The sequence below is a fragment of the Tasmannia lanceolata genome, unplaced genomic scaffold, assembly GCF_043159265.1.
Source record: "Tasmannia lanceolata isolate RefF3 unplaced genomic scaffold, GAP_Taslan_0.1 ptg000003l, whole genome shotgun sequence".
Classification (NCBI taxonomy): Eukaryota; Viridiplantae; Streptophyta; class Magnoliopsida; order Canellales; family Winteraceae; genus Tasmannia; species Tasmannia lanceolata.
In genome coordinates, this window is record NW_027518680.1 from 1,397,659 (window position 1) to 1,423,877 (window position 26,219).

The window sequence follows — 26,219 nt, forward strand, 5'->3', positions numbered from 1 at the left end:
TTATAATCACTTCGGATCGATCTTTCATACCGAGGACATGGAAAATGTGCGGTTAAGATAAAAGATCAAAGATGCGTGTTGGAGTGATGAATGGTTAGGAATGCTTGATTAGAGTGATTTTAACGCTATGTCATCTCCATGATGGGCCCCACCAAGCGGTGAAGGGTTTAGATCGTGCTGATACCCATAGGGCTAACAAATACTTCTCACTAATATTTGTCTCAGAAATGTCTCTGGAAGGGTGAATCTCAAGATATTTTAGTGTTTTTTTTTTTTTTGTTAGTGTATGATTTAAATCGGAAAAACTGAAAAAATAAAATATGTGAAATGTTTAAAAATATAAAAATTAAGAACAAAATTATGAAAAAAGGCTACTGATATTGCCACTGCCATGTTTTGATAATGGGGTAAACATACCTTGTCTTTTATTATTTAACCAGCTCTCAAAAGCTAATACAATTCCCAAAGGGCTTTCAGCAGCCAATTGAAAAGGAAAAGAGAAAGAGAGTTCGTCTCATTATCAAAACATTGCAGTGTAGATATCAATAGACAAAATATAATGTGGCCAATAATACATCACAATATTTCGTGATATTTTCGCAGCAAAAAATAGAATATGAAGATCTTGACGAGTTTTCAAAATCTCAAGAAAATTTTGGGATTAGGTAGTTTTATCAAAAATCGGAATGATTTTGTGACCATACTGATACTAGTAATATCATTCCTAGAAGGATTTCAAAAAAATCAGAAGAGACGTGATAAAAGGATTTCAAACCCCCTGAGAAGAAGAAAAACCTGATATTACATTAGGATACATTCAATGAAACCCTCTGTCATCACCATTTCAAGATTCAATCGTGTTCCAAACGTATTACAGTAGTCCTACAGCACAAATTAAATTAAAACAGAGAAGCCAAAGAAATTGATATCTTTTGAAACACATAAGCATAGATTAAACACTGTTAAATGGCAAACTGAAAAGAATCATTACCAATCATTGAACTGGAAGAAGGATCGAGAAGAACGCCACAATCTCAATATTCCGTTTCTATGCTGATCCGAACTCCGAAAACCACTTCTCATGGCGTTCTATGTCAGCTGCTGATACACTGCGTTGAACCTTGGTCAAAGCTTCTTCAAAGTCGCACATGGCCACTGGGTCCTTTGAAATCTCATCCTTAGGCATGTTCTTGATCTCATCTCGTGTTTTGCCTGCAATTTTACGCCTCATGCCATTCAATGAGGCATCTCTACATACATTCGTGAGATCATCTCCACTGTATCCGTCTGTTCGACGGGCCACGCCATCAACATTTACATCAGGAGCAACCTGTTTGAGGGGTATGCGCGAGTTACTGAAAGATATAAAGCCTACCAAAAGGAAATGACACAAGTGCCTCAAATAAGGGGAATGATAATGTATAATTATATACTGTCAGTGTCTAAACAATCTCTATATGCATCAAATTGGACCATCAAATTTATTTGGAACCTCTTAAACAGGCCACAACTGGAACATTGCACTGGAAGGCTACCATTACGTATCTGTGTAGTTTTAGACAGTCGGCTATAGTTATGGCAACAGTCCAGAACGAAGTACTTCAGATCTTCAGTTTCTTTGACTAAAGAATCTGAGAAGTGGAACGAAAATGAAGAGTATATTGAAGGGCATAATCCTATACAAAAAAATATACATCATAGTTTGGTGTATAAAGCATTTCTATTGTCCAATCATTTAACATGCCTGTCAATCCAAACCATCCAATTGGTGGACGACCTTTTCGACAGACCACAGCCCAAAATTCACATTGATCGATTGATCCTAACAGTGTGATCAAAGTACATTATTAATGCAATTTTGAATCCATTAACCAGTTTTCGACTCAATCGATTCACAAAATCCAAAATGAACAGGGCCTAAGTGAATAGCATTAGATTCCAATGAGGCGGAGATCAGGGCAATCGTGCAGGGCATTAGATTGTTGGAGAGGAACCTTATGGGTCACGTGGCGGTGGAGGATGATTCTCCTCAATGTCATTAGGTGGCTCTAGGGATCCCAAGCCTCCCCTTGGAGATTTGCCTTATATTTGGATGAGATTCAGGACATGGTGGCAGGTTCCTCTATGTCTTTTAATCATGTCAGGTCGCCTAATAGCAATGCCGATAGGCTTGCTAGGGCAGGTGTTTCTGAGAAGAACCTAGAATTGTATGACTATCTTCCACCTTGATCAATGCGGTATCAGGAGGCGTTATAGATTCTCTATCTCAATCATTTGCTTTTGTCTTTCTCTGTCATTATTATCTTGACCTTCTCGGTCACGGGTTTTCCCGCTTTGGTTCTTTAATAAAATTTCAGCCATTAAAAAGAAGATATGAGAGCCTTTTACTTTACCCTTAAACACTCGATTATTTTGTTCTTTCCATATAGTCCATAAAACTCCGCCCGTGTTTTTCAAAGCCTGCCCCAACCCAGGATAAAGGAGGAGGGTTGACGTCAAGTTGGCAGCCGGTCATAAACTCAACTCACCTTCATCATGATAATTTTCTAAAGGATTCATTAGCCAACCCCAACTAGTTTGGGACAAAGGCTTAGTTGAGTTGAGTTGAGAGTTGAGTTCCATATAGTCCATTAGTAACATGAAAGACCGAGCTCCATAATATATCTTTCCTTTTCTTGGCGAAGGGGCTAGCACTTAGCTTTCAACTAGTTTTTGTAGTCCAAGAGGAAAGACCCATAAGATGCCAAAGCGAGCTAATAAGCGGCTCCAAACCTCTCGAGCTAACCTGCAATAGGAAATCAATGACTTCTCAAATGATCAAACGTCAAAATCTTACCCAAAGTTGAGGACCATCTGAAGGCACACTAGAGAGTGCTGGAATCCTCCAAATTTTTTTGCTGGCGAAGACGGCAAAGGTGACAAAAGACGAAGATAACGGATTTGATGTTGAAAACCTCGATGGAGTTCCAGATCCAGACCCTTTTGTCGCTTCTGTTCCTCTTCAAAAATTCATAGCTGAGAATATTTACGAACCTAACCAATGAATCCATCCTCTTCCAAAAAAAATTACCACAGAACCTAACTTTTTCTTCTTCTTTTTTGACAGGGTATCCCCACGCCAATTTTTAGGGTAGGACTTGAACCTAACTTTCCAAGAGACCCTACCATATACCTACTAGCAAGGATTTAAATTTTGGTTTCGGTTTCGGTTTTGATCGGCACGGAAACGGACACATTTCGGTTTTGGTGGAAATTTCGGTAGAAATCTTGTAAAATCACGGAAACATATAGAAACATATGCAAATAAAAAATAATAATCTTTTAAAACAATGTGCATTTAATCTTTTAAAACAATGTGCAAATGATGAAATTTAAAGATGAAACTTTGAGGAATGCTAGAATAAGCATAAATATATACCTAGAAACCATCACATGAGCAACAAAACCATCCATAATGGCTTAATCACGTCGAACACCTACTGACATGCGTTGTCACACGTGTCTAGAACAATAAAGTCAATAAAGAAGTACATTGTAAAGAAAGTACAATGACCAGTCTCTCCTCTAAGGACCCTAACTCTACCTTAATACGACATAGAGTTACAATGTATTACCGGTCCCATGCCGATCTAACATCTCATGCATAAGATACGATTACTTTGTTGTGCAGTTCAATGATGTTGCCCATCAGATATCATTCTCTACATTACTGAAATGAAATGAAATCCAAATAATATCTTTCCATTTTTTTGTTGTTCCGACCATTTTGATCGAATTTCGGTTGAATTTTGGGAATTTCGGTCAAAATTTCAGGGAAATAATGATGTAAAAGGAAATCATGTAGATTTCGTTTCGGGGGGGATGGAAATGGAAACATGTTGTGCGGAACCAATTCATTCTCGTATGGGGTTTACCGTTCCACCAACGCATGAAGAGCCGGAAGCTCATTCCCTACCCTTATTTGAGGGCATATCATCCGAATCACCTTGATAGAGGGGTGGGAGTCAGAGATGGGCCCAGTTCTCATTCTTCACTGCTTAGCTCAATTACTAAATCTATTTCGGTAATTTCGGGGAAATTTAAAACCATACCTACTTGAAGTAATCCTAGACCGTGACTTCGGCATCACTAGCCACGACAAAAAGGTCAATGAACAAGACCACAAGAGACGACTCCAGACACCACCAATCTTTCCAAAACTTCATTGTCTCCCTTATACGTTCTATATCTGATACTTTTCACGAATCTGGGTTTCAATTTCAAAATGTCCTTCCATACCTTGATAGTATCGTTCTTATATTTATCATTCAGGTTCCAACCACCATGACCACTCCCATATCTATGCACTATAACCTTCGCCCATAAATGATTTCTCTCTTCTCCGAATCTCCTCCGACACTTCCCAAGAAGAGCATAGTTCATTAAGCTGAGATTACGAATTTCAAGCCCACCAGCTGATTCGGATCTGCAAAAATCCCCCAATTAACCAAATAAATCCTCTTTTTTCTCATTACGAATTCCAAACCTCTCGAGCTAACCTGCAATAGGAAATCATGACTTCTCAAATGATCAAACGTCAAAATCTTACCCAAAGTTGAGGACCATCCGAAGGCACACTAGAGAGTGCTGGAATCCTCCAAATTTTTTTTGCTGGCGAAGATGGCAAAGCTGACAAAAGACGAAGATAACGGATTTGATGTTGAAAACCTCGATGGAGTTCCAGATCCAGACCCTTTTGTCGCTTCTGTTCGACTTCTCAAATGATCAAACGTCAAAATCTTAACCAAAGTTGAGGACCATCCGAAGGCACACTAGAGAGTGCTGGAATCCTCCAAATTTTTTTTGCTGGCGAAGATGGGAAAGCTGACAAAAGACGAAGATAACGGATTTGATGTTGAAAACCTCGATGGAGTTCCAGATGCAGACCCTTTTGTCGCTTATGTTCCTCTTCAAAAATTCATAGCTGAGAATATTTACGAACCTAACCAATGAATCCATCCTCTTCCGAAAAAAATTATGACAGAACCTAACTTTTTCTTCTTCTTTTTTGACAGGGTATCCCCACGCTAATTTTTAGGGCAGGACTTGAACCTAACTTTCCAAGAGACCCTACCATCTACCTACTAACAAGGATTTAAATTTCGGTTTCGGTTTTGATCGGCACGGAAACGGAAACATTTTGGTTTTGGTGGAAATTTTGGTAGAAATCTTGTAAAATCACAGAAACATATAGAAACATATGCAAATAAAAAATAATAATCTTTTAAAACAATGTGCATTTAACCTTTTAAAACAATGTGCAAATGATGAAATTTAAAGATGAAACTTTGAGGAATGCTAGAATAAGCATAAATATATACCTAGAAACCATCACATGAGCAACAAAACCATCCAAAATGGCTTAATCACGTCGAACACCTACTGACATGCGTTGCCAGACATAAGGGTGTCAATTTTGGCTCGGGCTCAGAAGCTCCTCGAGCTCGGCTCGAATCCTTAACAAACCGAGCCGAGCGGGCTCGCCAGGCTCGTTAAGCTTAACGAGCCGAGCCCGATTTAGGCCAGGCTCGGCTCGTTAAGGCTCGTTAAGAATTTAATATATTTAAATATATATATATATATAGTATATATTAATATATACACTAAAAGGGTTGTCCAGGGAGTGAAAGGGGGAGGCAAAATATGTCACTTCATTTTTGGAACCCCATTTGTTACTTGGACCACCCCCCATAGTCTAAAAAAAGTAGTCAAATTACACTAGATAGGGTTGTCCAGGGAAGATGAGGGGTGTGAACTTAATATAGCCGAGCCGAGCCTGAGCCTGGTTCGAGCCCGAGCCGAGCCGAGCTTTTGAGCTGAACGAGCCAAGCCAAGCCTGGCCAAGCTCGGCTCAGCTCGTTTACACCCCTAGTCACACATGTCTAGAATAATAAAGTCAATAAAGAAGTACATTGTAAAGAAAGTACAATGACCAGTCTCTCCTCCAAGGACCCTAACTCTACCTTAATACGACATAGAGTTACAATGTATTACCGTTCCCATGCCGATCTAATATCTCATGCATAAGATACGATTACTTTGTTGTGCAGTTAAATGATGTTGCCCATCAGATATCATTCTCTACATTACTGAAATGAAATGAAATGCAAATAATATCTTTCCATATTTTTGTTGTTCCGACCATTTTGATCGAATTTTGGTTGAGTTTTGGGAATTTCGGTCAAAATTTCGGGGAAATAATGATGTAAAAGGAAATCATGTAGATTTCGTTTCGGTGGGGATGGAAATGGAAACATGTTGTGCGGAACCAATTCATTCTCGTATGGGGTTTACCGTTCCACCGACGCATGAAGAGCCGGAAGCTCATTCCCTACCCTTATTTGAGGACATATCTTCTGAATCACCTTGGTAGCGGGGTGGGAGTCAAAGATGGGCCCAGTTCTCATTCTTCACCGCTTAGCTCAGTTACTAAATCTATTTCGGCAATTTCGGGGAAATTTAAAACCATACCTACTTGAAGTAATCCTAGACCGTGACTTCGGCATCACTAGCCACGACAAAAAGGTCAATGAACAAGACCACAAGAGACGACTCCAGACACCACCGATCTTTCCAAAACTTCATTGTCTCCCTTATACGTTCTATATCTGATACCTTTCACGAATCTGCGTTCCAATTTCAAAATGTCCTTCCATACCTTGATAGTATCGTTCTTATATCTATCATTCAGGTTCCAACCACCATGACCACTCCCATATCTATGCACTATAACCTTCCCCCATAAAGGATTTCTCTCTTCTCCGAATCTCCTCTGACACTTCCCAAGAAGAGCATAGTTCATTAAGCTGAGATTAGGAATTTCAAGCCCACCAGCTGATTCAGATCTGCAAAAATCCCCCAATTAACCAAATAAATCATCTTTTTCTCATTTGACACACCCCCCCCAAGCGCACACACACACTCACTCCAAAAAATGAAACAAAATAAAATAAGTGAAAGTTGCAATATCTAGATTCAAAAGGGACAGAAGCTTTATATAAGAAGCAATAGCAGTAGTTGATGGTGGGAGCATTAAGTGATTCGGAAGTGGATTCAAGGGTAAGATTTAGGAGAGAGGGCTACCCCTTAAGGAAAAATATTCCTAAGAATAAGAGCTTCGAGGTCATTGAGTATATGCCTTCAAAATGCCTTTATGGACTGATTGAATTTATTGATCAATGGACTCCTGAACTAATAAATGGTTGTGACAAATAATAATGTTGAACTTTCAATGTAGGTATATAAGTATATCACCCAAAAGACATGAGTATGCCGTATCTGAAGAAAAGGCATAACAAGTTCAAAAGAGAAGACATCTGAAGCTTGAAATCTATCAAAAAAAAAAAAAACCACTAAAGCATGGCACATTAAAAAAAATTAACTTGCCAAGAACTTTAAACAGGTAAAGAAAAACCATTTACCTCAACAGTCTTGAGGTTAATCCGGATAAGCTCCTTACGGCTCTCAAAATTTGGAAGAGGTATATATATTCGCTTTTCCAGCCTTCTCCTGCATTGCATCACATAACATCCCAAGTCAGTCCAAGCGCAATACAAGAGGAGACTGGCCCATTTTGAAGAAAATGGAAAAAAAAAAAGATATGCCAAAATTCAAATTCTTCGGAATAAAACCATAACAACAACCGTATCACAAAAGTCTCATAGTACTGTTTTAGATGATTTCAAACCTAAGCGCTTCATCAATATCCCATGGAAAGTTAGTGGCTGCCAAGACCATCACTATTTTCCGTTGACCATCTTCACCAGTGGAACTGTTGCTAACACCATCTACTTGTACAAGAAGTTCAGACTTCACCCTCCTAGATGATTCATGCTCTCCTGAAGCACTGGACAAACCCAAGCTTTTAAATACTATCCACTATATTGACATCAAAATTACAGGATCAAACTCACTAAAATGTGCCACCATAACCATAAGCATTCTAGAAATATCAAGCCGAAAGATTTAAAAAATAAACAGATAATATATAAATCACAACAGTTATTTCGAAACCTGTGTTCAAAGGGCATCAATATTGATGTCAGTTTCCATGAACTATGCATAGCATAGGCAGAATGTCAACTACTAGATAAAACATTCGCCCCTTTGAATAAATGTGCCCTTGAAATGGGGCCAAGATAATGTATAGCAAGTACATAAGCACATGCATGCCTACATAAAAATAAATACATATGTGAATTTGTGTTACATGAATTAATAGTGTTACATGGACTAATACTAATACACTAAAAAACCACTTGAATTTCTGGACTGTGTATCTACGGTAATGCATATGTATGCACCTTTTTCCTTTGGAAATTTCAGAGGTTTTAGCATGCATTATGTCACAGTGTATCCATATGCATATACACATATATAGGAGACAAGTTTCTATTTCTACCAAACGAAAAAAAAGGAAGAAGAGGAAGGCGCCCACATATGCATACCCCCGAGCATTGCAAAGTGAGTCAATCTCGTCAATGAAAATTGTACTTGGAGCATAAGCTCTTGCCAATTCAAACAAGCATCGAACCATGCGCTCACTCTCCCCACGCCATTTTGAAGCCAGTGTAGCCGAAGAAACATTGAAAAATGTGGTTCCACATTCTGTAGCCACTGCTTTAGCCAAAAGAGTCTTTCCAGTGCCAGGCGGACCAAACATAAGAACTCCTTTCCATGGCCGACGAATACCCTGTAAAATTTAACGTAAAAGAAATTATTATGGCAACTCTATATATGGCAATGCACCACCAAAAAGTTCACTCCAGACACTTGCAACAGATACGTTGAACTACTCTGATTGCAATACTGATCTAATTCTCAGTATTTCTGTCAGATATAGGAGCTATATTATCATAAGGAACAGTATTTTGGAAGCATTCCCTTAACTCCAGTTACTGTAGCAATTGAAAATAATAATGATTATCAGTCAATAATAATTCATAACTAGATTCAAGCAATACCTAACTTCAGGATTCAAAGACAGTGTAAAAACTCTATTTTTACTTCTGAAGTAAATGATAGAAAAACAAGATGATAATAAAATTTCATTTGTGGATGAAAGTTACGAGAAATTAATGAACTATTCGTAAAATTCGCATTTAATTTGGAAGATTTGGGTGTAGTTCGGAAAATATCACATTTAACTCACATAAGTTTTATTAAAGTTTAAAACAAGGAGATGGAAATTAGGGATTTTTTCAAATATTTGACTATTGTTGGGAAAATTTTGTAACTGTGGTTATAATAACATTTGCAGTTTTATACAGGTTGTCAATCACACAAACAACATGCACTTGGAAGGATGAGTTGTCTTTTGACTAAGATGTTTTAAATGAACACAGCATATCACCATTTTCAAAAAAAAAAAAAATGAACATTCAACATATCATATTAGATATGCCATTTGACCTTGACCAACGATCCCGTGATTTTTAACAGTTCAATCATTTTGAGTATACCTGATGGCCTAATCTGTATGATGTGCATTTAATGTCTTGTATTCTGGCAGTGATTCATCACCCCGGGGGACTAATGTGTGCGACACTGAACCGCATATTAGGGCTACAGGTGCAAGCAGTGTTTAAAAACTTGTTGACTCAGCTCGGAACTCAGCCGAGCCGACTCCCTTTTACCGTGGCCGTGTTACGCGTTTTGCCCTACAAAGTCAATAAAAACTCCTTTGACTCTCCCGGATTATGACCGCGTCAACCAAGTGTTCGACCGCGTCGTGCCGAGTCGACTAGGATTTTCTTCGGCCACGTTCCACGAATCTGCATTTTAAACACTGGTTTGATCTTGTTTTGCAATATTAGAGATCTCTTGATTTTCAACATTGTATAACCTTAATTTAATTTTTGAAATGAAAATGTATGCAGGTTTTTATTTAGATAAAGCTTTACATTTACTGACAGAATTACTTTGATAATTGAATATTTATGTCTAAATTTCCTATGAATTTGTGGAACTTTTGCTGACCTTGAAGTTACTTCATCTACAATAAATTTCTATAAACTAGCACTGGTGATGATCTATATCTTCTGGTTAAGAATTAATCCATCACTGACCATAGAACTCCGACATAAACCAGTCCAATAGGGCAGTGATTGCATATTGTACTCAACCTGGTAACAAGTAGCAAGTTCCAAGTAGAATTTTCAAAAAGGGAGAGCAAAACAGTCATAATCGTTGCAGAAGCCTTAGTTGGATTCATTCAGCATTCAAGATCAAATCATCTTCAATTCCTGGGTTTTTTATGCATTGCAATAAAAAATAACCTAGGCTACTTGCACCTTGGAATCGAACCAAAAGCCTGTTGTCTAGACTAAACCAGCCTAGTCATCCTGAACCTAGCTATTCACTGGATTTATTGGGAGTCAAATACAGCCCTACCTATAGCCTAGGCGGCCACCCATCATTAGAACTGATAAATTATTGTAAGAATGACTTTTGAATAAGACTTGAAAATCTTTTGGCACTAAACCACTAAACAAGTCCATTTGTATGCTTGTAAAAAAAGTATCTGCATTTATATATGCTAGAAAAACCTGTTTCATGGACCCTGCTTAGGTGCCCAGGGGGCTCTCGCTGGGCATTTGACTGCTATACTTGAAAGCCAATACATCCCCAGAAGCCTGCTTTACATTGGGACACCGCACACCCATGCAGACCTTCCTTTACATTTGTGAGACAGTTCAGATGGGTAATGATGTAATCATTCAAGGACTACTAATTAAATGGAATAGAACTGAGATGTTCTCAACAAGGTTCTAGCCTTCTAGGCCCTTTACAAAAAGCAACGTTTCAAATTCGGTTTCGGTTACCAAAGGAACGGAAAGTTTCGGTTTTGGTTGAAAATATCAGTGGAAATCCTGTATAATCACGAAAACATATGGAAACTGTCAAACAACCAATTACTCCAAAAGCTTAAGTTGTTGGAGATGGAGTTATTTAATCTTTTAAACTTTAAACACTCCCCCTCATGTATGGCCCCTCCTTTTAGGATTGGCCTACACGTGGCACGTGGCCCCTCTTTTTGGGTTGTCCATTAAATGTGGATTTTTTTAATAACAAGGAGTTTTGAACCCAGGCCAATTGCTTTGATAACATGTCAAACAACCAATAACTCCAAAAGCTTAAGCTGTTGGAGACGGCGTTATTTAATCTTTTATACTTTAATCATATGCAAAAGATAGAATTTAAAGATGAAACTTCATAAAATGCTATTATAAACACAAATACACACAAGTTACAAAGCATCGCATAAGCAAGACAACCATCCATAATGGTTTAAAAACATCGAACACCTAGTGCAATGCAGTGTTGCGCATACGTTATAATTTAGTACATACCAAATTTCACATGTAATTCATATAAATATTTATATGTAATACATGCACCACATTTCGCATGCAATTCATATAAATATAATAATCGAATACATACTGATATAGTATACAATATTACCCTTACAATTTTGGTTTGTGTATTTTGGTCGTTTCAGTTTAGGTTCGGTGGGGATGGAAACCGAACATTTCTATCGTTCTGTCAGTTTCAGTTGAAATTTAAATCCATGACAAAAAGTGACCTAAGGCATTCTAAGACTCCATGAGACCTACCGTGCATACAGGCAGAAATATAACACATTCTTCTCCTTACTAAATTCATTATTATAAATTCTTTAATTTGTCATTAGTCTAGTCGGCGCAGAATTTGGGAATTTAAGATTGAAATTCTTGCTGTCTCAAGGAACTTTTTTTGTTGGATCCTTGTGTTCTTAGATGGTTGACATTTTTTAGAGTGATATAAAACTAATCTTCAAAGGATAAGGCAAAGTACAAAGGAAACACTGCAAAGAAAAATCAGGGTGCAGTTTCTGTAAATTGAGGAAAAACATTGACAGTGGAAAAGTCAGGCCCAATGGAAGTGGAGTACCTGAAAATACTCAGGCATCCATAAAGGAAGGACGACAGCTTCCTCCAAAAGTCTCTTGGCTTCACTCAATCCTGCAACATCATCCCATCTTACTCCAGGGCTCGTTTCCAATACATCTCTTTCCAGCATTGCAGCCAAGTCTGCATCTGGTCCTTCATATTGTCCTCTCCTTGATTTTCCCTCTTCCGCATCCCCACCCTATCAACATCACATACAAGTAACCAGAATTGATAAGTAGGATTTAAAATATGACCGATATCAAATAAATATGACAACAGCATCTATAACCGAAGCGATTATGCAAAAAGTAAAGATCAATCATGATTATTGACAGTTAATGTGGTTAACAAATTCAAAAAAGAAAAAAATATATAGTTTTTCAAGGGATATAGCAAGACAACTCACTAAGTGGTTGAATTGGACCCATTTAGACTATTTTTTATACCTTTTTGTTGCTTCTATGCCTACAGAGTTTAGCTAACTCTGACTGGTTTCATGGGCATTCTAAAAATTGTTTTTTTTTTTTTGTATTAGGTGTCTATGCATTGTTATAAATGAAGATTCACAACTCTTATTTATAATTCTGATATTGTCTTGGGAGAGCATCACTCTTCGCCTTGGAACTTTGAGCTCAATGAAGTATTTCTTGATCAGCACCTTCATTATAAAAGACAAAACTTACCTGCAATCAGATCTCCTTGAATTTAATTCATTCAATATCATTTGCCTTCTGCAAAGTGCTCCATCGAGTTAAATGGTCCTTGATAGTGACATCTCGGCACAAGCTTTGTGAATTTGTCAGTTGCCACATGTGTTACCTGGAGACACTTCTAACATTTGGTCTTTTTCAGCATGAACATTTGGAGACAGTAGACAGTCCCCAAGACAATAATGACACTCCAGGCCAGAACAGATGAAGCATCCTCATGATGCCATAAAAAAGACCCATGCCAGCATCCCATGACACCGTGTCCCTTTTCAGAACAGCTAATGTTGGCTTTTGTCACTAAATCACCTACCTCATGCTTTGCACCATGCATGCACACATGCAGAGAGAGAGAGAGAGAGAGAGAGAGAGAGAGATTTTCTTGCTAAGACTTCCTAATGCAAAATACAGTATCAGATTCACCATAATACATGATGAAGACTTCCAGCTTTGGTTGTCGCTTTTGTCCAGGATATTGGTGGAGCTCTAGGTGCCAGCATGAGAACTTTTCGGACAGGAGATACATGCAATGCTCTGGCCCAAGTTCGTGACAGTGGGGATCTCTTCTTAGTTTGGATCCTGAATCAATGGAGAAAGGCTTCCTGTTACTGCACCTGCTAAAGCCATTTAACCACAATTTTAATGGCCTATTCCACTCTTCAACAGCACAGGGAACATAGCCGCATGGCGGAAAAAGGTTATGTTCTACCACCATTTAGAAGCCAGCCATGATCTGTGCAATTCATGGTACCAAAGAAAATTATGCCCTTTCATTTTAATTGTTTGCAACTCATGTTCTACTGATTATTTCCATTTTATGTTGCTGTTGTTGCTGTGTTTAAAGGAAACCAAGGCCCACAAGTCAAAGAGTTGTAACTTTTGTTCTTTTGGTTTCCTATTATCTATTTAGGGTTTATTCAATGCTTTTGTATGCTTGTTACAGCAGGCAACACAAAGAGAACCAAATTAGTTGTAAATGATTTTTGTTAGTTTAGAAGTTTAGATATTTGCCATAAACAGATCTGGTTGGAACTGAATGATATTTTAAAATTCTCTATTGGATTGATAATTTTTCTCCATTTCTTTATTTCTTAGTTTTTCTCTCTTATTTTGACTTCTTGAACGGAAGCATAACCATGCCCGCATTTGATGCCACCTTGTCGGAAACCTGAATTGCGTTGGCACTCACCACCCAGGCTACATATCCAAATGACACTAAGTTCTACAGGGTATCCACTTCAACTATTATCCTCGTCTACTTTGACATTCTTTTTGTACAAATCCCCACCCTGCAAGTCTCACACACAATACCTGTCAATTGATTTTCTTATTAAGGCAACAGTGGTTTAAATAATTTTTTTTATTTTGCTTAGTCAAGTTAAGATGACCAAAAAAAATTTGTGGGAGTAGCAAGCGATCCCTACTAGCAAATTGGGGATCTGTCATCCGGAGATGACAATTCAAATCAGAAATTTTACAACGCAACTTACTAGGAAAAATGTGTATCAGCTATGGCACTGCCGTGAGAAGATGCAAGGGGATTCCATGCTGTGTTCTTCTAGGCACAAGACAAGCTGAAGAATGGCAAATCTAGTTCAATCCAATATAAGTCGAGCAAAGTCAACCAAACCAATTCTAAAAACGAAGACAAGTCAAAGCCAAGTTAAGCTAAGCTAAATTTAAGAGACTATGTCAATAATTATTAGAGAAAGAGATATGAACAATCAAATATTATGCTCATTTAACTTCAACTTTGTCAACATAACTTCGAAGCGAGAGGCAGAAATCGGTAATCACAATCAACAAAAAGAAAATGTCCAACTTGGTTTAGACAAACTAAGTAATGCAGAAATCACTAAACTGCAATCAACATATAGAAATGGCAAAGACCAATAAATTTACTAGAATTACCAGCAAATCATTCTTGCCGGAATAGGATTTGCCGGAGGTTGTGCTCTTTTTCCCAGGCACTCCAGATGCAGTCGATGCTCGAACACCTGAGTTAGATCTACTTGAATTGTTTGACTTTGCTCCACGACCAACAGTTCCCCCTCTAGATGAGCTACGAGCCCATGTTGTATCTTGAGAAGATTTTCTTACACCCACTTGGCCAGCCCTTCCTGTTCTTCTGCTTCCAAATTGCTGATTATTGTCTCGGCTGGGCGGTCTCCAAACATCAGGGTCATCCATCTGGGCACCTGAGGAAGTCGGGTACTCATCAAGTGGTTGGAAAATAAAGGATTTAGTAGGAATCGGGGGCGAGGAAGGGCGTCTAGACCCCGGAATTTCCTTGAAGGCCCTTCTTTCTGCATCCAACTGTTTGACAATATCTATTTCCTCGGATAGACCTTTCTTGCAGTTCATCCATTTTGTACGAATTAAAGGATCATCGAGTGTGCTCAGGTGCCTGAAAACAGAAAAAATTTGAGAATCTTACCTTTCTGCTGACCCGTAATGGGGAAAATACGCAAAAGAATGTGGATATAAGTTAAAAATTTGAGGAATTCAGCATTCGCAGTTTGAAACATCTTCACATGGGCAGTGATTTTGATCGCACATCCCCAATGTAGATGAACAATGGCCCAGAAGTCACATCGATCAAAAGATCACAATCATCTGATCAGTGGGATGCAAATGGAGAGTTAAACTTAAAACTTATGAATGATATTGGCAATAGTTTATATTTAACAAGAAATCCATTGATCGAGGTGTGAGGAATGACCAATCAATGTGGCTTTTTGGGTTCTGGGCTACCCAAGGTGGCAGCCACTGGATGGATTTCTGGACCACTGTCATGGCCACAAGACTAGGTGGTGACCCAGATATGCTATAATTCATCTAAAGAGCTAAAGGGCAATCTTCGGCACATGTTTCATCAAAAGGTGGAAATTGTAATACAAGACTTACAAAGCCCATAAACCAATTGGAGGCCACTCCAAAAACATAATCCTAGTGTCATATGACAAGGAAGACATCAACATACATACGATGAAACATCGGGAGTAGCATTGTAACAACTATTAAGAATCAAGGCTTCTCGGAAACAACATACATGTGCATCACATAATAATAGTACCTCATCTGAAATGGTAAATAGAAAGTTGGAATAACGATACTGTGAGAACACTCTTCCTATAGTGGTCTGGTCAACTTTAAAGTCACAGCAACAGCCACAGAATAATTAAAATATTTATGCGATAATGGAAACTGTAATGGATTTCAAAAATAAATGAACAGTAATGTCTAATTGCAAGAATCAAAATTCATCAACAAAACAAACCAATTTCTAATTCTGATCAGCTAATCAGAAATTTCAAGTAAATAAAAGGCACTGAATCAAACAGAGAAACATTTCTGCGAAAAAAAAAAAAAGAAGGTGAAATTACCTAAGCTGATTTACTAAATTGCTTTTAAAATCAAAATCATAAAGATAAAAGAAATAGCAAATCCGCCTTGACATTGATAAATAAGACAACAAAGGAAATTGTACAAAGGCGAAACCAAAAGCCAGCAAACTGAGATCTTGAAAGAATTCCCAAAGATGAATCGACGTGAAAAAATCGAATAAGATGAGAATGAGAGATGCAAATAGAAGAAATTACTTGTTGATCTGTGCGATGGCACCATCAAAGAAGATGATGGAACTATCGTAGAGGCCTTCTAGGGCATATTCTCTGGCCAATTTCACGTGATCCTGCAAGCCTGAAAGTGGTCCGACCATTCTTGAAACCTAGGGTTTTGAAGAATTAGGGTTCTGATTGGGTTTCAATGGAAAAGAAAGCATTGGGGAAATGCTGTGATTTTTTAGGGCTTTTTCTTAACTTAATTTTGGATGTGTTTGGTTTGAACACTCTTCTGCAACACATATGAGATGATGGAGACGTTTGAACTTTTAGCTTTTTAGGCCGGGGAGAGTCGATATTACGGAACTACCCTCATGTATACGCAGAAATTTTATGATCTGGTAAGAGAAGGGTACTGATATTCACACTACCATGTTTTGACAATTGCAATACCTCATCTTGTCTTTTTCTTTCTTTATTTGCTTACGAGAGTGACCATCGCGTAAGGCATTTTGCAGGCCCGTTGTTGCATGAGAGTGCCTCAGTGCCACACATAGGCACGGATTTTGTCTTATTGATTTAATTCATCTGAGGTGGCTGCTCCATCATGCAACAGCCAACCCACAAAATGCCTTTGCAATGGTCCCTAGCAAATCCCTTTTTGGAAGATTGAAAAGACAAGGAGACTTGGTGCAATTGTCAAAACATGGGAGCGCCAATATCTGTAACCAAATAAATGGAAACGATACTGCTTCTCCCAATGATGGCACTCTACTCACTATATAGTAAAGCCAACTAGTTGAGAGCATTCGGGGAATTACAAGGGGGTTGGTCTTGCAGGATTTTAATGTGCGGACTTCTCCATGTTGTCCATGACTCTCTGGGGACTTGAAGTTTAATGTGCGGACACTAGAGACTCTGGGATTCCAACGGGGACTTTTTAGAGTCATGCGGACATTGAAATCACCCGTTAGTCATCAACAAATACATAAATTTGAAGTCCTAGAGTTTTAATAATCAATGTTTACTATGATCCAATAGATTTGTGGGCCCTACTAAAATATCCAAATAATATTGTGCATTTGTGGGTCCTGCTAGGGCTTACTTTGGATCTGTCGTAGAGGCCACAAGACATCCAAAGCAAGACTTATCAAATAAACAGCCAGATCATTCTAAGGTGTGATCCAAGGTAGGATCTGAACCGCCCATTTGGTAAGCATTTCTCCAAGATTTATGATTGAATGGTTAAAAAAATTTCATTGAAAAAACTGGGGTCGTCGGATGAAGGATCCAAATTCATCATGTGGGTGGGACCAAATCAAGCTTCCCGTTGGGATTCTGAATGGATGGGATTAGAGATAAGCTGGTCCCCCTGTTTCTCAATTGATTTCTCCTATGAGGAGACATCTGTCTTTTGTACAAACAATACTCAACCACGTATAATCTCACCAGCCACATCACAACAATCCAATCACAAAATATGTTGTCATGTTAGGCCAATGAGCCCTGGAAAATGAAAAGGAAAAGCTCATAAGGCTCTGTTCACTTCTTTTCCCCGGAAAGGAAAGGAAAGGATTTCGTTTTCCTTTCCTTTCCAGGTGACGTGACAGAAGGAAAAGGAATCCAAGGAAACTGTCAAGGAAAAGGTTTCATTTTCCTTGGAAAGCCTCTTTCCGATATATTTAATCAGAAACCAAATCTCGAGTAAGAGGGAAAAAAGTCAATTTCCACATCATTTCCAATTTTTAAATAAGAAATTCCACATCTGATAATATTTTTCCCTGGAAAAGAAGTGAACACAGAAATTATGTCTTGTCAAGGTCTTGTAGGGAAAAAAAAGGATATTTTCCAGGGAAAACAGCACCAGGAAAAAGAAGTGAACAGAGCCTAAGTAAAAAGAGACAAGGGATAACCAAACCCAGATATTCTCAGCGTTTCATTATCTATTGGAGTTTTTCAATCAATGGGAGATCCACATGAACTTCCTGATTAAAAATGTTCACATTGGCCTTATAATCAATTCCACAAGAAACAAAACACCCAGATATTACTTAATATGATTTATTTACTATCAAACATGTCATCTCCAATATACATTGAAATAAGCTATCAATCTTGCCCTTGTATGAAGGCATAAATTCTCCACTGAAATAGAACTTCAACCCATTAAAAAGCTTTGGTTCCTGCGAGGGAAAAAACATCTCATGAACAAAAAGTATAGTTCATATACAGCTACGCTCTCTTGCAGTGTTCTTAATATTTCTACTTCAGATTATATATGAGCTGAAGTAAAAATAAATGAGCAAAATCTAAATCAGACTCTAACTCTTTTTGACATCAAATCACTAGGGGTGTCAATGGGCCCAAACGGTCTGAATGATAGTCATGATGTAGGAACATTAGAAGGATCCATGGACATATTTTGGATTCTTTTTGTAAGATCCGATAAAATTCGGACCGTGATCAAGACATTGTAGAAAAATATGATGGATAGTCACAATCCGAAATCCTTTTACTAAAATACCCTCAAAATATTTCTCATATTAAGTCTTAAATGAGGGGTATTTTCATAAAATGAACTAAATATTGCTTAGCCTGCAACTTTCCACTTTCCTCCCTTTTCCAGACATCTTTTTTCTATTCCTCTCCTCAATCGGTTTTTCTTTCTGCAAACTTGCCACTCGATCACCCTCAAACATTGGAGTTCGTTTCAATAATAAAATCCTATTATTCATCAAAATCATGGGTTGTTATTAGATATAGTGACTAATGCTTTTCCGAATTGAGGAAGTTTTGGAGCTCATTTCAGATGAAGAAAGCTGGGATTTTTTGTTGTTTTGTAAGTAGGACCTACTAGGACACTCTAATGGACGACCCGGTTTGGAATGAATTGTGATCGGGACAAAAGAAGTAGGATCGGTAGAACACTTCAAATCCGATCCGACCAATAGGGGATTTGAATGGATCATGACTAAGACATAGGTGGATCCGATCCGAAGTGGATCCGTTGACACCCCTACAAATCACGTTACAAGTGGGGCGCATTATCCTCTAGGGGTGAAAAAATCATCGATAATCAAAGGTGTGGAGATATCATTTTAGAAAGAGCTTACTTCATGCGCGAACATCGTTCGTCCAAAATATGTGTGCTTTTACGAGTTTAGAGAATTAGAGGTTTAGTATCCAAGCCAAGCTATCATTGTTTAAGTTAAGATATGATCTTAATAGCCCAACTTAAGTCCCACATGGCATGCAAGATTGATCAAGACCATTGATTTAGCGAATCTACCCTGAAATTTAGCTTTTAAATGGATGAAACTCGACCATGTGGCTGAAACCAATCCTCCTAAAAATGATAAAAATAAGCAGATCGAAAGAGAGAGAAAAAACAAGAGAAAATGGCAGCACTGCATCTTCTCTCACTCTCTCTCCTCCAACCACCGTCTCTCGCATCCACGTCATCATCTTCCCTTCAACAAAAACCCCAAACCTATCATTCTCTCAGAAAATCCCACTTCTTTCCCCTTCATCCTCCTAATATGAAGTATAAAATTTCCACCCCTCGAGCCATAGAGATAGACCCCTCGAATCTGGACCCCCCAAAACCCGAAATCCTGCTCGAATTCATCTCCGTAACTTACATTTTCATTTCCCCTCCTATTGTTTCATTCTCTGTTTTCCATTTGTTTTATTTTGTTGTCTTTTGTGGCTAAAAACAGGGTAAAGCAGGGGCAGATGGATGTTATCCAGTAGAGAAAGCAAAGGCTATTAGCGGGGAGAAGCTTCTGAGGAACATTATGCTCGACAACAAGATTGAGCTCTACGCCACTTATGTAAGTCGATCCCTATTGATATTGGCACTCTCTTCTCTTTTTTAAATGTCTACTGCTGCTGTGCTGATATGTTTGTTTAAAATGCTACCAACTCCGAGCCGAGTGGAAAATAATGAGAGGAGTGCTCATATCAGATTCTATTTAATTAGCTTTATAATTACGTTACTGCAGCGCATGTTAGTCACGTAGTATTGGAGAAATCTATTGTGTGCACGTGGATTCCCTACTTACTCGGTTCATTTTACCAATGCCCCGTTGGAATAGTATTAACAGATTAATATGTGCACGCCTACGATTGCTTTTCTATTTTATAAGGTTGAAGGGAACAGTGACTGCTCCATTTTTAATTATATACAAGGATGTGCTTGTTTTAGTATGAAATCTCTTGTTTCATTAGCTCTTGTAAATGTTGATATTTGGATTCTATGGCAAATGTTGTGTGTTCTTAAGCACGACTAGAAGCAGACTTAGTTAGCATTGGTGAAAAAGAATAGTTAATTTAAATAGGTACTTCATGTTAGTATAGACTTTTTCTTTTGCCTTGTATTTGCTGGATAATACTAAATACATACACGTTTTCTTGATATTGTTAGTGAGGAGCTTGGAGGATAAAATTAGATAAGTTTTTTAGGAGAATCTATTAAAAAATCATTTGGTATGCCAATAATGCATCATATCTCATTGGGGAGTTCTCATCTCTAGAATATGAGAGACGTTGAAAGAAACTTATATCTCTTTATTTTCTTTGAGGCTCTAGTGGGAATCTGGAGCCAGACGGTCTAAGCCGTTGGATAAGGTTTGTAATGATTTTGTGAAGTATGAGCATGTTACTTGGTTGCTTTGTGGTTGGCTCTATATGAATTGAACGGCTTAGAGTGTCATGATGTGGGTTCATTGGGGAACATGTTAGTATGATGACTACTTTTCAAGGACTGAGTATCAACCCACTCCACTCCCTTCTTCTTCTTTTTTCCTTTCGTATATATATCCACCACCAGCTTAAGGTACGGATTTGCCCCTCATTTCCCTTGTAGGTTATGAGTCTCTCTTCACCTCCATAGATGATATGGTGGTTAACAATGTATGCATCAATGATTGGTGCTCATATGCCAATGCTTAGAGCTCATAATCAGACAAATCCGCCCAAATTATGACAATCCGAGCAGTACAATTTATATGAACACTAATAGCTTTGATGCAACGAGTTTTTTGTCGACTTGGGTGATTTGAAGGAATTTTTGGACTCAATAGGGCCAAAACTGAGCCAACTTGAATAATCAACTTGGACGACCCAATGATTGACTCGGGAAGTTTTTAAATACATGTATACAACAGATCATTGGTCACAGTTAACTGCACATTTGTAATATTACTGATCATTAATGAGACTAATATATTACATTCATTTGCAGAATTTTAAGACAATTTTTTTTGCTTTTAATAGGGAAAGGTGATGAACTGTGGGGGTGGTGGAAGTTGTGGCACCTGCATTGTTGAGGTATTTTTAGGATTTTATGTCGAAATGAATTGACGTTTTCTGCTAGTATTGACTGGCGCGACCCACCAAGACTGTCTAATGCAGGCTCCAAGACAGCACTAGATGGAAATGGCTCTATTCGGCACTGCATTTCTAGAAACTCTAAAGATTGTCATGTCTCATTATGCATGTAGGATGCATGTGTCTGACTCTCATCGACACAATTATCAAGACAAAATAATAATTATCTTTCCTAATTACATAGTTCTAACTTATTTATGGTTGTCTAGTTATGTTTTTAGCATATGCTGTATGAAATATTTTTTTAATCATATTATCATATAACTGTACAGATACATGGCTGCTGGTTGGGTTACTTTGGTATTCCAAGATCACCATTGATGTGTCCGTGTCAAAGTTTCTTTGTTCTGTATCAATTTTCTCTTAGTTTTCTGTGTATGTATATAATGGAGAGTATTGATTTGTCTTAAGGTCAGGACTATTGTGTCGTGTTATGTGGCTAGGACCGACAAAATAGTTCTCGTTTGATTGATACAGGCTTAAGATATATAGGGCCACCTTTTAAATACAAATATATTAAACATCGAGAATGTCACATAAATAATACCTAGAAACAATCATTCAAAAAAAAATTTACCGAGAAACAAGAACAAAATTGATAGATTGCTAAAGTTGTCCATATAGTTGTGTCGATGAGTGTCAGATATGTATGTCCTACAGAAAGCGGTTTGTCCTTGTTACATAAACTGTAATTCATGTTTTTTGCTTTCTTTCTCAATTTCACATTCTTTTGTTGAATAGAACTTGGAGGACTCTTTTCAGCTTATTGATTCTATGTGCAGATTACTGATGGAAAAGAACTCTTGAATGAAAGAACAGATACCGAACTGCGCTACTTGAAGAAGGCATGCTAATTGTACCATGTTTTAGCTCCAAATTGTTTTATATTCTTCAAATATGACTAAAATGTTCTACTACTAGTTATGGATAAATTGATATCATCAACAATTAATGCTTAACAGTTAGCTTCTGTTTGTTTAAATCTTCTTCATATAAAGTCCTGTTTGTCTATTCATTGATCATTGGTTTCAAATGCAGAAACCTGATTCCTGGAGGCTCGCTTGTCAAACTATTGTTGGCAATAAGGAAAATGCTGGCAAGGTATGCTGTAACTTTTCTTCTTGTCTATGATGCCTAATTACATGATTTGATGTTTTAATGATTCATAACTTTCATTCATAAATTACCATTCCCAAAAAAAAAAAATAATAATAATCATTCATCAATGGAATACAAATTTTATTTCCTGTAATTCTTTTATTATGATGGTGCTCTTGGTTTGTAACTATAAAGTGTAGTACTACACCTCTGCAGTGCAAATGTACTTGTGTAGATGTGATCATTTCTGAGCTAAGTTAAAGGAAGATGAATAGTAGCAGTGTATAGTTGGCAAGCCATCCAACTGTGTCTGTTAAAGTATAAAAGATTAAATAACACCTTCTCCAACAGCATAAGCTTTTGGAGTAACTGGTAGTTTCACATGGTATCAGAGCAAATGCCTGGGTTCAAACCTCCTTGATAGCAAATCTGCATGCAATGACCAAATCCAAAAAACGAACCAAACTGTTCTTGGTGATTTCCGTCCGCATCACCAACCCAAAGAAAGAGGGGCCACTCATGAGGGGTAGTGTTAAAGTATAAAAGATTAAATAACACCTTCTCCAGCAGTTTAAGCTTTTGGAGTAACTGGTAGTTTCAGTGTCAATGTTAATTATTATTGGCATACTGTGGGCATCAAGTAGTTAGATTACACTTATATTTGAGAATACAAATTCACATTGCTTATTATTGGCATACTGTGGGTATCATGAAGTTAAATTACACACTGAGAATACAAATTAACGTTCTTTCTTTACCCTAAGAGGCTTAGATCGCTGCACATTATTATACTATTTATGTATAACCCAATTTGTTCATCCGCATTTGACTTCTAAGCATCTATTTACGAGTGTTCCTAATCTTTTGAAAATAGCCCATTTTATTGTAAATTCAATTTCATTATCATGTTTAGAAGTCATCATTCTTTTTCTTTTTTTGTTTTGTATTCTTCTCTTTGATTTTCCATAACTTGATTGTATAAGTCAAGTTATTTGTATGATTGTCCCTGCAGCAGTACACCTTAAATCTCTTCCACTTGGATTTATGGTCATCTTGTTTTCATTATGGGTTAAAGCAATTATTTCACTCGCTTTTCTTCTCAAATTGTCATATATTGCCTGCCCTAAATTCAGCAACACCTAGAATCCATCCGTTACTTGGCTATCTCTACTGGTAATTCACAAGCCAAATTAGAGTTTCTAAACATTCCTTTCAAGTGTGAGTCATCCTCAACTTGCTATGGAGGGAAACTATACAACCTTTCTGACTCAGAATTGGCTGAACCATGAAGAAAATAACTTCCCGGAGGCTAACTGACAGTAAAATCCAGTTCCTCCACTATAAAGAACCTTGTCTTATGAAAATTGACACCCTACATAACTTTGACGGAATGGTTTGTCATGAAATGCTGGATGATTCATTTTCCCATAATCAAACATATGGGTTATAGTGAATCTTTCAACAATTCCTCACATGTGCTTCTCTGATGCTTTGGATCATAAGAGGTTAAGCAGTTTACCGATCTTCTATATGCTAACACCCTTCAAGCATCTCTAACATAATAACTGGCTATTTAATCTAGATTGCAAAGCAACTCTGTCCCCACCCTTTCTTCTTTCTGATACTAACATGCATTTTCTCTCAACTCTGATTCAGGTTGTTGTTCAGTGTCTGCCTCAGTGGAAGAAATGAGCACCCACAACTTACCTATTCCTAGCTCATTCAAAGCATTCACCAACTAATTCATGAGTTTATGTTGTTTTGCATCTTCAAAATGTAGAACACCCTTGCAACATTTCTCAACCTTTATAAAGAACTGCCTTGCCTACCCTGAAGAGAAGTGGTACAAGATTTCAGCTCTAAGAAAATTCAGAAACATGGAGGGGACTCCTTGCCAAATCCTTAGGTAACTGGGCATTGCATACGTCTCCAAAGATTTTCATTCTTGTATCAAGCACTCTAATCCGGTTCATGTGGCATGTTTTTGTATCTGGAGCCAGATGAAAGGTAGAATTTTACCCGATGTATCTCGAGCGTTAAGACATTGTCGTTTCATGCTGTCTATTGCAATCCTCAGAAGTCCTCCATTTAGGTCAGGATCATCTGATCAATGTGAATTCGAGGCGTCAGTCCATCTATTATGGGATCTAATTGATGAATGGTTCAGATTGCATACATTTGTGCCATGTATGGGTCAAAGTGTTTGATACTGAACGTAAGATTCATGAGAAAAAATGTGCAGGGTCTAGATTTGAATATTAAATATCAATTAGTTGAGTGATTAATATTTATAATACCCTTATTAAGGGATGGTCATATGATTGAAAAATATTAAATTGGAAAATTAGCTATCAAAATTTATAATGTCAATATCCATGATACAATTCCTAGTCATTATCATAGCGTAAAATATTTCAGCTCATTGGATCAAAATTGCTCAATGCATTCATCTTGTTCCTATATCCTATGATTCTTAATTGCTCTGATCCTTTTTCGGACGCCTTTCAAGTAACATGGTGGCAGATTGATCCCAGCTTACCAACCCAAAAAACCAATAACATGGTGGCAGAACGGGAAGGGAAGCAATTTTTTCGTTTTTAACCAATCAAGTATTTCAATACATGTCTTTGAACCCTGATACAAAACTCGAATTGGAATCAAACGGATATACTCCCTTCAATACCAAACTCCTCTCTATTTAAAATGTAACATGTTACTGTTAAAATCTGTAACACGATATGGTAGTCAAGGATGACGATATGGTAGTCAAGGATGAAATGGTCCGGCTAAGGTAAGAGTGAATGCAAGTTGGTTTGAAAGAATGTCGAGGTCTGGTCCTCCGATACTTATGTCAGTATAACGTAGATAAGGAAAGCAGAGCTATGAATAGTAAATTTTTGGGATTCAGACCCCTACCTTTGGATTTGTGAGGGCAAAAAAGATTACCTTTTCACCCTTTTACAGGTGTCAACCTGTAATTGGGTAGAGATTGCTTTAGTGCTTTCCTTTGGGGGTATTTTTACATGTTTACCCCTGGCTTTAGTGTATAATTTCACTTTTGCCTTAATGCCACGTGTCGACTAGCGATTGGATGGTTCTTTTTACACCCCATCATAACCCTCTCCCTGAAGGTATTTTAGATTAAACTTTTGACATTGCAGCAAAGGCTAAAGAACAATCCTCGGTTGGCTGGGCCTAGTGGATATCAATGTATCATAAAAACACCATACAGGAAGGTTTATTGCGTCGTACATCACATTCCTCAAAAAAACCAATGCAACAATTTTATTCAATGGGCAGCTCTTTGAGATGGATTGCTTCTTTCTAACAAGCTCAAAGTTAGTAAAAGGCCACCGTGGAGAACAGCTGTCCAACAATCTTAATTAAACCTAATTTTGAGTCCAATTATCAGTTTGGACTCACAATCGATTCTCAAAATCCAATGCTAGGATCATATGATCTTTGTAGGAACAGTAACAAAAAATCAA

General features: G+C 37.7%; 2 protein-coding genes across 5 annotated transcripts; one reads left to right on the top strand and one right to left on the bottom strand.

Annotated features, from left to right (window-relative positions):
* Positions 1 to 786: 786 nt before the first annotated feature.
* Positions 787 to 16,509, bottom strand: LOC143847081 (katanin p60 ATPase-containing subunit A1-like). Of its 2 annotated transcripts, XR_013234937.1 has the most exons (8): positions 16,282 to 16,509; positions 14,591 to 15,086; positions 11,974 to 12,171; positions 8,487 to 8,731; positions 7,727 to 7,885; positions 7,461 to 7,548; positions 992 to 1,330; positions 787 to 882 (listed from the first exon to the last, which is right to left on the bottom strand). XR_013234937.1 is itself a non-coding variant. In XM_077355763.1 (7 exons), exons 1-7 carry the CDS (start codon positions 16,398 to 16,400, stop codon positions 1,049 to 1,051), a joined length of 1,587 nt encoding a protein of 528 aa, XP_077211878.1. In that variant the 5' UTR covers positions 16,401 to 16,509; the 3' UTR covers positions 787 to 1,048. The 2 variants fall into 2 exon arrangements, 1 of the variants encoding a protein (XP_077211878.1); XM_077355763.1 differs by having other exon boundaries at positions 787 to 1,330.
* A 3,053-nt stretch (positions 16,510 to 19,562) lies between these two features.
* LOC143847093 (photosynthetic NDH subunit of subcomplex B 3, chloroplastic-like) lies at positions 19,563 to 25,025 on the top strand. 3 transcript variants are annotated; one of them, XR_013234940.1, is made up of 7 exons: positions 19,567 to 19,874; positions 19,962 to 20,075; positions 21,520 to 21,573; positions 22,416 to 22,478; positions 22,672 to 22,734; positions 24,388 to 24,637; positions 24,732 to 25,025. XR_013234940.1 is itself a non-coding variant. In XM_077355777.1 (6 exons), the coding sequence occupies exons 1-6, from the start codon at positions 19,641 to 19,643 to the stop codon at positions 24,421 to 24,423; spliced, it is 564 nt and encodes a 187-aa protein (XP_077211892.1). In that variant the 5' UTR covers positions 19,567 to 19,640; the 3' UTR covers positions 24,424 to 25,025. The 3 variants fall into 3 exon arrangements, 2 of the variants coding, with proteins under 2 accessions (XP_077211904.1, XP_077211892.1); XM_077355777.1 differs by having other exon boundaries at positions 24,388 to 25,025; XM_077355789.1 differs by lacking the exon at positions 21,520 to 21,573 and having other exon boundaries at positions 19,563 to 19,874; positions 24,388 to 25,025.
* Positions 25,026 to 26,219: the final 1,194 nt, after the last annotated feature.

What these genes read in the sequence shown, in the direction of transcription:
- LOC143847093 (XM_077355777.1), top strand. Translation starts at nt 19,641, where the DNA reads ATGGCAGCACTGCATCTTCTCTCACTCTCTCTCCTCCAACCACCGTCT. An exon ending in TCCTGCTCGAATTCATCTCC is followed by an intron (nt 19,875 to 19,961) that starts GTAACTTACATT and finishes GGCTAAAAACAG; the next exon opens with GGTAAAGCAGGGGCAGATGG. An exon ending in AACTGCGCTACTTGAAGAAG is followed by an intron (nt 22,479 to 22,671) that starts GCATGCTAATTG and finishes TTTCAAATGCAG; the next exon opens with AAACCTGATTCCTGGAGGCT.
- LOC143847081 (XM_077355763.1), bottom strand. Translation starts at nt 16,400, where the DNA reads ATGGTCGGACCACTTTCAGGCTTGCAGGATCACGTGAAATTGGCCAGA. An exon ending in CCGGCAAGAATGATTTGCTG is followed by an intron (nt 12,172 to 14,590) that starts GTAATTCTAGTA and finishes TGATGTTGATAG; the next exon opens with GGTGGGGATGCGGAAGAGGG. An exon ending in TTAACCTCAAGACTGTTGAG is followed by an intron (nt 1,331 to 7,460) that starts GTAAATGGTTTT and finishes CCCCTCAAACAG; the next exon opens with GTTGCTCCTGATGTAAATGT.